Here is a 12,737-nt window from a genome sequence, read left to right as displayed (position 1 = left end):
ATGGAGTTAGATACAGAGTAACGCTCCCTCTGCTCCTTTTAAACTGAAAGTAAAGCTCTCTCTATTTATTTTTAAACAACCCCTGATGAGGCAGTGCAACAACATTCAAATTAACAACTAACAGAGAATTATATAAGTAAATGGAAACTTAGTAAATTAAACTAACATCATGTGGGTCAGCCCATTTCTATACTGAGTCTAAGGGCCTGGTCAGTTACCAGTGATAACTGATTTGGAAGCAGATAAATCAGTCATGAGTCTTACAAGAAGAGCATATATTAATATGATGTAGTTTATTCTGTGCTAGCAATAGATACAAGTTATGTTGGCTCGTTAGACATTATAACAAAGACTATCAGAAGCCAGAGATGATGGTCTGACTCTATTGTGTTCTGGATTTGGACTCACCAGATCTCCACCCTGGAATGTGTGATGTCATCAGATTAGGTGCAGTCTAATGCAGTCTCCAACAGAGCTCTCATTACTGTATGAAATATACTTCACAGTTAATGTAAAAACAGAGGATCATGTTTTCTCATCAATACAAATTGGAAGTAGTTAGGCAAGTAGCATCTCTTAGAATGATATAAGATATTTAATCAGACACTGCTTGGCTTCAGATTGCAAAGCAAACTTTTAAGCATGGCACATGAAAACCACTTAAATTTCACTTTTAAATAATGGCAACAAATTGACTTATATGATCCTTGTTGATCTTGATCATCGTTAACTGGATTAGTATGGGCAATGAAACATGCAGAACTAATAATATAACTTGGGCTTGCTAGTTACACAATGTACACATCTCAAAGCATACCTGCATTATATCAGCAACACTATTACAAATGGATTTTTAAGTTGTCTATTCATATAGAAAAATGTTAAATGTGTGCAAACAAGTTGTAAAATATTCCAACAATTGTTTATTACTTTAGACATCAGGATCAACATCTTTCCCTTGTGCATTCTCATCAGAAAAATATTCAGAATGGCATTTATCTCAATTTCTGAAGAGAAGTGTGCTACAACAACAACAACCTTAAATAATAAAATTTAACAGAAATCTATATTATTTTTATTTTTGTAATGATTGTAAAACCAATTTTTCACTTTCATCTGTGGATGATTCTAAAGCTCTCACAGGCAACAAGTCAGGATCCAGAACATTTAACCTATTTTTGTTAGTAACCTGAATTCGACTTGTCTGTTTATTTCTCTGCAGCTGTTTTAACTTGTCTGTGGCTTCAGCTTCATCGTGTTTGGGGGGTTTATTTTCTAATGTACCACCTGATCTAAATAATTTTTCAATGAGGCTGTTTTTCGTATCATTTTTTGATGTTGACCGAAGACAATTTTCAGACTTTTCACTTGAGCCATCCCCAACTTGGTGCTTCAGTTCATTTGATTGATTGCACAGCTTCGCAAAGGATGGCTCATAACCACTGAATGAAGAGTTTAAATCTGGAAACTCCTTACTTTCTTGCCTGTCTTGTCTTTTCTTGGTGCTGATATGGGTTGCATAAGATATTTTGCAAACAGGAAGTCCTTGGTGGAGATTTTCAATTTGTTCTGTGAATCTGTAGCGCCTTCTGAGTCGAGAAGGAGTTTTATTGGGGTTGTCATTCATTGTAAATGTTTCACCCATGTCCTTGATATTGTCTGGTTGTAATTCATTTGCATCTTTGTTTTCCTCTGTTGTTGCTAGCAGCTCTATTTCATTGGTGTCTTGCTCTTCTCCTTCCGTCTCTTTCCTTTCTGATGCCTCTCTCAAAACTTGAGCAGCTCTTTCCTTCTCTTGTTTTTCTCTCTTTTCTCTTTCAAGGTTTTCTAAGATATTGTTTTCTGCCATTTCCTTCCATCTCTTCTCTGCTTGTTCATATTCTAAAAGGAAACATATTCATGAGGATTTTATAAATGGAAGTGAATGAACTGATCTTAGTATAAGATGTCAACCTAAACAAGAACCCAAAAGAAATAGCCTTTTATTATGTGGAGTTATGTTAGATATATTTTGATATATTTTTTAATATTTGAAAGGACAAAGGACCATGTTTCATCCCCTTGAGTTGCTGCTTTTCATTTTGTTCATAGCTGACCTGTAGTTTCACATCATATACATGTGTTTGCTCCATAATCCTTATTACTCTTACGAAATCCACCAATCTCAGTACTGAAAATTTCAGTTGACCTAAATTCCTCAACCTTTTGGAGAGGGTGTGTATCTGTGCCGTATACTGTTATAGGTGCAGACAGGTGGGTGGTGTAGAGGCAGTGAAGAGAATCTACATATATGCTACATATTCTTTCACAAAATGGACTTTCTTTTCATACTGAAATATTAATTATATTTCCCCCTTTACTGGATCCCCTCGACAGCAGAAACAGAATTTCTACACTACTTGCTCGAATCCTTCTATCATTTTGAAAATCAAAATTACATTACACCTAAAGGGTGTACAAATCAGGTTTATGCAACCTATCCTCATGACAGACTTTGGGTGAAATTCCTCAGAGGAACACATGTCTTCTGCATAGGACTTGAGTGTCCTTTGTGATTATGTCAAACAAATTAATGGAATTGTAGGGTTATAATTTTAAAAATTTAATATTCTTTGAAGCATTTATGTTTTGAAGGTTTAAAATTAGATTCATTTCAAGTTTTATATAGATAGCAGAGGTGGTTTCCTTAAAGAGTCACTGGACACTGATTTCATTTCTAAAAGATTACCTAAATACCTCTGGAATGGTGGTAACTGCAGTTTTGCTGAGGTTGTTTCAACAGTGACTTGGAGAGTTTTTTTTTCAAAATCTAGAATCAGTTGACAAAAAGCTGCTTTAGAACAAGCTATCTATCTCCTGTCGCCTAATGTCTGAAACACCTTTATGGTGAATTTAATGTGAAACCTATTTTTTTTCTGCTTGGGAGTAACTGAAAGAGTTTCCCAACATTGTATTTCCTCAGCAAGCTATGTCTGCCAAAATACCTGAGACAAATGTACATAATTAATGAATTGATACATATGCCAGAACATCAGAACAACCGTTTATTCTGGAGTCATGTCTTAAGCTTTTTGCCTTCAAGAATAACCCTAATAATGATAGTGTTTTTTTTAAAAGAAGTGACAAAGAAGATGCAGGTGTAAAATGTAGGCTAGGGAAAGAGAAGTAATCAACCACATTGACAAAAGGATAGAGGCCTTAACAAAGGTGATTCTGTAAGCAGTGTGTAGCTGATGCAGGAGTTAAGTTAGATATACATGAGGGAAAACTGAAAAAGCTTTATGGAAATAACATAAAGACCAGAAAAGGAAGGCAAGGTAGTTTTAAAAAAGTATTGCTGCCATTGTGAGTAGGCTTTGTGAAGTGAAAAAAGAGCAAAATTAGAGAAATTTTGAAAAAAAAATCTAGCAGAAAAAGAAACTTTACATTTTAAAAGGACCAGGACTTAGTAATTTAACTATGAGAAGTTAAGAACTTTATCTAAAAATTTGAGCAAAATATAGAGTCATAGAATTGTACAGCATGGAAACAGACTCTTTGGTCCAACCCGTCCATGTCGACCGGATATCCCAACCCAATCTAGTCCCATCTGCCAGCACCTGGCCCATATCTCTCTAAACTCTTCCTATTCATGTACCCATCCAAATGCCTTATAAATGTTGCAATTGCAACAGCTTCCACCACTTTCTTTGGTAGCTCATTCCATACACGTACCACCCTCTGCATGAAAAGGTTGCCCCATAGGTCTCTTTCATATCTTTCCCCTCTCACCCTAAACCTATGCCCTCTAGTTTTGGACTCTCTCACCCCAGGGGACACACTTTGTCTCCTTATCCTATCCATGCCCCTCGTAATTTTGTAAACCTCTATAAGGTCACCCCTCAGCCTCCAACGTTCTAGAGAAAAAAGCCTTAGCCTATTCAGCCTCTCCCTATAGCTCAAATCCTCCAACCTTGGCAGCATCCTTGTAATTCTTTTCTGAACCCTTTCGATAGGAAGGAGACCAGAATTGCACGCAATATTCCAAGGAAGTGTGTTGTAATTAAGCTATTAGAGGTGGGACAGCATGTACATCACAATAAGTGGGAAAACTGTGTCTAAACTGCACAAAGTGGAAAACCCTAAAATAGACAAGAAACTATGAGCTTAAGAAGAAAGTTTTCATGTCTGAATAGAGAATTTAAAACTTTAAAGCAGCTTGAAGACAACTTAATTCAAAACAGCATTGCATTAATACAAGAAGACAAGTACAAAGAACAGCAGATTACAAGGAGAATGGATCAGTTACAGGTTTCAAACAGATTTGCCGGAATAAGAATGGATAACTAGATTAAGCAACAGAAGGAGAAGTTATATTTCTAAACAGTTTCAAGGTCAGAGATGGACCAAATAGAAGGCCCCTTCCCTGAGGAAAGATACACGGCATGGGAAGTAGTCCAGAAAAGGTTCATCAGGTTGATATCAGGATAGAGAGATGATCTTATGAAGAGATATTTAATAGGTTTGGTTTGTACTAATTGGAATTTTGAAACAATGAAAGACAGTCCTTACTGAAACATATCACATTCTTAGGGTAGATAATGAGATTAGATTCCTTAGTGTGGAAAAAGGCCCTTCAACCCAACAAGTCCACTACGACCCTCCAAAGAGTAACCCACCTAGACCCATTCCCCTATCCTACATTTACCCCTGACTAGGGCACCTAACACTGTGGGCATTTAGCATGGCCAATTCACCTAATCTGCACATCTTTTGAATTGTGGGAGGACACTGGAGCAAACCCACGCAGACACAGGGAGAATGTGTAAACTCCTCACAGACAATCGCTGAAGGTGGGAATCGAACCCAGGTCCTGGCGCTGTGAGGCAGCAGTGCTAACCATTGAGTCACCATGCCATTCCTCTTGTGGGAGTGTCTGGGACCAGATGCACAATCTGAGTAAAGGATCACACATTTATGATGGAGATGAAGAGGAATTTCTTCTCTCAGATGGAAGTGAGTTTGTGGAAATTTTTACCACAAAAGGCTGTTGATGCTGAGTTGTTAAGTATATTCAAGGCTTAATTAGACACCTTTCCAATCAGTTAAAGAAGCCAGGTTATGGAAAAAAGGTAGGCAAATAGAATTGATGATTATCAGATCAGTTATATTCTTATTGAATGGTGGAGCAGATTCAGTGAGCTGAAAGGCCTACTTCTGTAGCTTTGTCTGTGGTCTTAAAACACGAGATTGTTCTTTTAGGAAAAGAATTGCTTGAAAATAAAACACTAAATGTGTAACTAAGCTAATACACTAATGTATTCAATGGGTCCCATAGCAGAAGAATCAGGAATACTCCCCACTTGCCTGGATGAGTGCAATACTGAGGAATTACTAGTGGAATGGCACCACACCACAAACTGGATGCTATATGCCCTCTCTGGGTTTCATTTTCACTGAGGGGATGACTCAGAATAGGATGGGTGGCCAGCCCACCAGCTTCCCATCCATCCAAGCTCACCTCCACAATGTTGAGAGTGGGCAGACACTGGAATCAGCAGGCCATTCACCAGATGTAAATAAATAATTTAGGGTCAATTGAGCTGGACGAAAGCTAACTTAACTATGATATTATCCTGTCCACATCATCATAAGCGTAGGCAGTTGGGTAGGAGTAGGCAACCCCTTTTTCTGTTATAAAATTTATAAAACATTGGGAAGGACGGTAGTACTTTCTTTGGAGGGTGCTCCTGAAGAGCTGGATTTCATCTTCCTTCTTACCCACCTCCAGTTCAAAAACTCCAGAAAACACCCTCCACCCAATATCCCCTCATTCCCTTCTCTTCAGGATCCATGGCTACCAATTTTGTAGGAAAAAGTGAGGATTGCAGATGCTAGTGATGCTGGAAAAGCACAGCAGGTCAGGCAGCATCCAAGAAGCAGGAGAGTTGACATTTCAGGCATAAGCCCTTCATCAGGAATGGGGGGTGGGGTGGCGTGTAGTGGTGATGGGGGGGGGGGGGGGGAAGGAGACTGAGAAATAAATAGGAGGGGGTGGGGGTGGAGCTGGGAAAGATAGATGGGAAGGCGATAGTTAGATGCAGGTGGGGGTGATAGTGATAGGTCAGAGTGGAGGATAGGTGGGAAGGAGGATGGACAGGACTGTTCAAGAGGGCAGTATTGCGTTGGAAGTTTGGATCTGTGATGAGGTGGTAGGAGAGGTGATGAGAAAACTAGTGAAATTGATGTTGATGGCGTGTGATTGGAAGGTCCCAAGGCGGAAGATGAGACGTCCTTCTTCCAGGCGTCGAGTGGCTTGGATTTGGTGGTGGAGGAGTCCCAGGACTTGCATGCCCTTGGTGGAGTGGGAGGAAGTGTTAAACTGGTCAGCCATAGGGCGGTGGGGTTGATTGGTGCATGTCCCAGAGATGTTCCCTGAAACATCCCATGAGTTAGCGTCCTGTCTCTCCAATGTAGCTAAAACCAAATCGAGAGCAATGGACATAGTAGATGAGGTGTTTGGATGTACCGGAAAATCTCTGCTGGATGTGGAAGGATCGTTTGGAGTCTTGGATGGAGGTAAGTGGCGAGGTGTGGGCACAGGGTTGCATCTCTTGCGGCCACAAAGGAAGATGCCAGGAGTGGAGGGTGGGTTGGCAGGGGGCATGGACCTAAAAAGGAAGACATGGAGGGAATGGTCTCTGCAGAATGCTGATAGGGTTGGGAAGGGAAATATATCTCTGGTGGTGGGGTCTGATTGTAGGAGGCAGAAATGATAGAGAATAATGCACTGGATCTGGAGATTAGTTGGGTGGAAGGTAAGGACAAGGTGTGTTCTATCTTTGCTGTGGTTGGAAGGATGGGGTTCAAGTGTGATGGTGTGGGAAGTAGCAGAGATGTGCTAGAGGGCATGGTTGACCACATGGGAGTGGAAATTGTCCTTGAAATAGGAGGCTGTCTGGGATGTCCTGGAGTGGAATTGCTCCTCCTGGAAGCTGATGTGGTTGAGGCAGAGGAATTGAGAGTAAGGGATAGATTTTTACTGGAGGGAGAGATTGGAAGAAGTGTAGTCCAGGTTGCTGGGGGAGTTGGTGGGTTTGATGTAGATGTCCATGTTGAGCAGTCGCTGAAGATGGAGACAGAAAGGTCCAGGAAGTGGAGGGAGGTGTCCGATATGGTCCAGGTGAACTTGAGGTCAGGATGGAAGGTATTCACGAAGTTGATTAACTCTTTTGTAGCCTGCCTGTAATCCCTGCTACATGCCCACTGCCAAGCTTTGCTGCTGCCAGGACTGTTGGAGGTTCTAGCCAATCAAATTAGCATCAGAGAGTGCGACTTCTTGCATGTGAGCAATGTTAGTCCCACTCTCAACCTATCAATGACATCCACTGTATGTAACTGCAGCAGATTGGGTAATTTCTTTGCTTCTAAATATCTTGGGAGTGAAGGTGGGAAGAAGTCTGTTCTCCATCACCTCCCTACACCCCCATTTCCACCACCCCCAAACCCTTGCAATCCCATAAACCAATAATCAGTCAAACAAAGAAATCAAAACTAAATAGGTTGCTCAACATCAGTGTAAAGTGTTGTTAAGACTGCAAAATTTTGAATAATATGGAGCAGACAGCTGGTTGCATTCCCATTCCATACCAGGAAAGCTGCTCAGGCAGTGGCTGGAGAGAGTGTTTAAGAGAGCTGTCTTGGGATAGCTTACCCCAGAACCCTATACACCTCTAAGGTTACTTGCATGGGGCCAAGAGAATCCAGTCTGGAATAAGAGATGTAAGGGGATATTACAGTAAGTGCTCAAAACAGTCTAGGGTTTTAAGGTATGTTTTAAAGAAAAAATAGGTTGTTCAGTGAAAAAGTTTAGGAAGTGAATTCCATAGTTTAGAGCCTTGGCACCTGGAGGCACAAATGCCATTGCTGGAACAATTTTTTTTCACTGGAGTGTAGAAGATTGAAGGGTAACCTTTTTGGAGGTTTATAAAATATTGAGAGGTGTCAATAAGGTGAATAACAGGTGACCTTTCTCTAGGGTAGGGGGATTTCAAGACTAGGGGGCGTAGTTTTAGGTTTAGAGAAGAAAGAATTAAAAAGATATGGTTTTTTTTTACACAGAGTGGTTCGTGTATGGAATGAACATCTAAAGGAAGTGGTGGATGTACAGTTACAACATTTAAAAGATACTTAGATAGTACGTGAATAAGAAATATTTGGAGGGATATGGGCCAAATGTAGGCAAGTGGAACTAGCTTAGTTTGGGATCATGGTCTGCATAGACTGGTTGGATTGAAGGATCTGTTTCCATCCTGTATGACTCTGGCTCTAAATATAGTAGGGGGTGTAAAAAAAGGAGGTCAAAATTTGAAGAAATGCAGAACTCTTCCAGAATAAAAGGAATATAGGAGGCTAGAGAGGCCTTCTGGGAATTAAACAAAAAGATGTAAATTTTAAATAAGAGGGTTTTCTTCACTCACTGGGGGTAGGTCAACAAGCTCAAAATGATGGGTGGATTAGACTTAGTGCGAATCAGAATACAGACATGAATATATGAATTCAATTCAACTTTGTATGAGTTGAATTTTACAGAGGATTAGTGATTGGAGGCTGGCCAAAAGAGCTTTGAAAAAGTCAACTCTTGAGTTAACAGCTTGAGAAAACCATGGACATGCATTTCAACAGTACCTAAACTGAGGTCATAGTAAATTCAGGTGTTGTTACACCTTTGGATATCGCTGTTGTTCTTGGTGATGGAGCAGGTATGGGATCAGAAACTCAACTCAGGATCAAATATATGCTCCAGTTCTATGGAAAATATGATTGTGAGACACTGACAAGTTTCTGTATCTTGATCAAAATATCAAATATGATTTGTTTTATTACAAATAAGAATATTAATTCATGTCTGCAATCTGCACATGAATTAAATGTTTAGCGTCAATCTATGCATGGAGGTGAAAGCCAATAGTTCAGATGACAACAGATCAGAAACTTATTCAGGATAAAATAGTTTCAACTTTGGACCATTATCAGGACTGGGGATGAAATCAATGGCTGGGGAATGGAGTTTGTGATATTGGTTAAAAAAAAATTCTGTTCAAGCCAGAATAACACCATGATATTAATAACTACCACCTTCTTGTCTTAGTCAGCCAATTACATCAAAGTAATAACAGTAAACTGAATTTAAAGTTTTTTTTGTTGATTTATGGAATTTGGGCATCACTGGCTTGGCCAACAACAATTGCCCACATCTTCTTGTTAAGAGTCAACTGCATTGCTTACTATGGGTCTGATGTCACCTGTAGACCCAGGTTAGGTAAGGGTGGCAGATTTCCTTCTCTAAAGGACATACGTGAATCAAGTGGGATTTATGACAATTGACAATGGTCACAGGGTTAGCATTAGCTAGCATTTTGTAAATTCCAGATTTTTATTGAATGAAAAGTGGGACTTTAACTGATGTCCCCAGAACATTAGTCGAGAGTTCTGAATGACTAAACCAGTGAAGCTACCATTATTCATTGCCTCCCCTCAATTTTGTTTTATTTGTTCATGGGATGTGGGCATCACCAACAAGGCCCAAAATTTATTGCCCATCTCCAGATGGCCTTGATAAGCTGCTCGTCAGCTGTCTTCTCGAACCACTGTTGTCCATGATGTGTAACTACACCCACAGTGTGATTCGGAAGGATGTCGCAAGATTTTGAGTCTGGAGCAGTGGAAGAAAAGTGACATAATTCCAAGTTAAATGGTGTGTAGCTTGGAGGGGAACTGGCCGGTGGTAGTGTTCCCATGAATCTGGTGTTCTTGTTCTTTGAAGTGATGGCTTTGGAATATTCTGTTGAAGGAGTGCATTGTTTCATTGGATTTTTTAGATGGAACACACTGCTGCCATTATGCATTGGTGGTGAAGGGTGCGAAAGTCACACTGCTAACTTGTATCTTGCAGATGGTGGATATGTTTAGAGGACTCAGGAGGTGGTATGTGCACCAGAGAATCCCTCAGATCTGCATTTGTAGCCACAATATTTATATGGCTGGTCCAATTCAGTTTCTGGTCAATGATAACCCCAAAGACATTGATAATATGGGATCCAGCAATGGTAATGCTACTGAATGTAAAGGGAAGATGGTTAGCTTCTCTCTTACTAGAGATGGTCATTGCTTGGCACTTATGTGGCATGTCTATTACTTGCCACATATCAGCCTGAGCCTGGATGTTATCCTGGTCTTTTTGCATATAAAGCACAGGTTGCTGTAGTTTGAGAAAGAGCAAATAATGCTGACCATTGTGCAATCATTAGTGGACATTCCCAGTTCTGACATTAGAATGGAGCAATAGTCATTGAAACAGTGAAGATGGTAGGGTCTGGGACATTACCCTGACTACAGTGATTTTCTGGGATTGAGATGATTGACTTTCAACAACTACAATTACCTTCCTTTGTGCCAGGAATAATGCCAACCAGCAGAGACATTTCCCCCTGCTTCCCAATGACTCCAGATTTGCTCAGGATTCTTGTACCAGACTCGGTTAGATACAGCCTCACTGTTAAGAACAGTCACTCTCATCTCACCTCTGCGGTTCAGCACTATTGTACATGCTTGGACCCAAGCTCTAGTGAGTTATGAGCTGCTGGATCCTAAATTTAGCACATTATTGCTGAGCACTGGTCATCTAAAAATGCTGACATGTATAAGCGTCAATCATCTAACTGTATATCATTATTAGCTCCTGAAAAGCAATGAAATAGTTGCTTCCAAATTACTTTTCCATCCAAGAAAATCTCTTTTGCTCAGAGTTTCATCAAATAGAGAGCCTTTCTGTTGTGGCAAAAATGATGGAAAGTTGGAAATCTTAGGATACCTGCCCCCCACCACAACTGACCCCCCCAACTCGGACCTGGCATTTCTCATTTTTGTGGAGATCAGATTGGCAGTGGTCAGTAGTCATGCACATTTCCCTGAGGCATTTAGCAATTTAAGTGATCAGATATTTCAGTTCATATCAGATTTTGAAATCCCTTGCGTCTGGATCCCAGTGTATGGTCAGTAGACTACATAAGAACAGTTCCTTTCTGAGTGAATTTCTTTGAGACAGCCAGAATATCTTTTTGGACAGCTGAGTTGCCCCTGTGGTGATGATCTCAGACACCTCTGTGTATATCTGTGGTAATGATGTCAGACACCTCCGGGTATATCTGTGGAAATGGTCCCTGACACCTCTGGGTATATCAGTGGTGATGGTCCCTGACACCTCCGGGTACGCCTGTGGACATGGTCCCTGACCCCTCTGGGTATATCTGTGGTGATGCTCCCTGACACTTCCAGGTATATCTGTGGAAATGGTCCCTGACACCTTCGGGTACGCCTGTGGAGATGGTCCCTGACACCTCCGGGTATATCTGTGGAGATGGTCCCTGACAGCTCTGGGTATGCCTGTGGTTATGGTCCCTGACACCTCCGGATAGGTCAGTGGAGATGGTCCCTGACAGCTCCGGATAGGTCAGTGGAGATGGTCCCTTTCTTGTGCTAAAAGGTCATTGACTTGAAACATTAACTCTGGAGCTCTCTCCACAGATGCCTGCCCTGTTGCGTATTTCTAGTATTTTCCATTTTTACTCAAAATCACTTGCATGTTTAATATTAAATTGCTGTTTGTGGAAGCTTTGCATATGTAAATTGGTTGGCATGATTCATAAACAAAAATAGTTAATTCCTATCATGTTCACAATACATGAAGAGAGGTTATAAATTGTTTTGAAAACAATCCTTTCTTGACTATATTTTAAAATTGACTTTGCTAGACTAAAACTTGGCTACCACCAATTACATGTTGCAAGTTGAGTATAGTTTCTGGAAAGTTTCAATCAGCAGTTATAAGAACAAAGCTAAAATCTCTCACTTTTGCTCTGTGAGTACCTTGTAGTCCATAAATACAAAGGCTTAGACACCATATCTTCCCATCAAGGACTGAGAACTAAAAGTAGTCTTCAAACCTCATTATGTCCGAAATGGTACCAACAGTTGAACACCTATCTCATATAATGAACAATGGACTTAGACCGGTGGCCCGGAAGCTTAACCTCACTATACTTGTGGAGGTGTTAACATTCCCATTTGTCTCGTAAACATGATTTCTGAACCTCTGATCAGAATTATCAAAATGATTTTTTAATGAACCTGTACCATGACCAAAACTCCTCAGATGTTTGAAAAAACTTTCATTATTTGTTTCCGACCCTTGCCTCAGTCTGGTAAAAATTAGGTCTATTAACATTACAGTCCATAAAGAATCTAACTAGTGACACTACAACCAGACTCCAGGGTTCTCTATGACTGCTCTCGTCTAAATCTCCAATAAAACTTAGTTCTGGAATCTCACAAACTTGCACTTGTGAGGACATTGTCAACAAACACAAAAGCACAGTAGACACAGTGTCTCCCTAGCAGGGACTGAGAGCAAAAAGGACCTATCAAGACTTATTATGCCAACATCAACCAGAAAAGTAGACAAAGTCTCTACTGCAACCTCAGCTTGATGGACCTTCATCAACTTTTAAAGGAATTCTGCAGCTACAGCTAACTGCATCCACTTGAATCTGAGCTCCCACAGAAAGAACCTTGACTGAACACTGAATTTATGACTCAGGCAAAAGTTCAATAGATTAATATAATTCGTTGATTGCATTTTATGATTTTTCTTAACTGTAAACTCTTTTGTTTCCTTCTTTTTAATTTTCTTTCCGTGT

At 40.3% G+C, this 12,737-nt stretch overlaps 1 protein-coding gene across 1 annotated transcript in view; it reads right to left on the bottom strand.

Moving 5' to 3' along the window:
• Positions 1-334: 334 nt before the first annotated feature.
• The window catches only part of LOC132820861 (lebercilin-like protein), a 68,416-nt gene continuing 56,013 nt past the window's right edge, over positions 335-12,737 (bottom strand). The window contains exons 6-7 of the mRNA XM_060833211.1: positions 1,477-1,881; positions 335-484 (exon numbers count right to left, since the gene is read on the bottom strand). Of these exons, the coding sequence (XP_060689194.1) occupies positions 444-484; positions 1,477-1,881 (446 nt within the window). The 3' untranslated portion in view covers positions 335-443. The remainder of the gene's footprint in view (positions 485-1,476; positions 1,882-12,737) is intronic.

This window comes from Hemiscyllium ocellatum, chromosome 12, assembly GCF_020745735.1.
Source record: "Hemiscyllium ocellatum isolate sHemOce1 chromosome 12, sHemOce1.pat.X.cur, whole genome shotgun sequence".
In the NCBI taxonomy this organism is placed as follows: Eukaryota; Metazoa; Chordata; class Chondrichthyes; order Orectolobiformes; family Hemiscylliidae; genus Hemiscyllium; species Hemiscyllium ocellatum.
The sequence above is the reverse complement of the archived record's forward strand: the minus strand, read 5'-3'. Positions and strand labels throughout refer to the sequence as shown.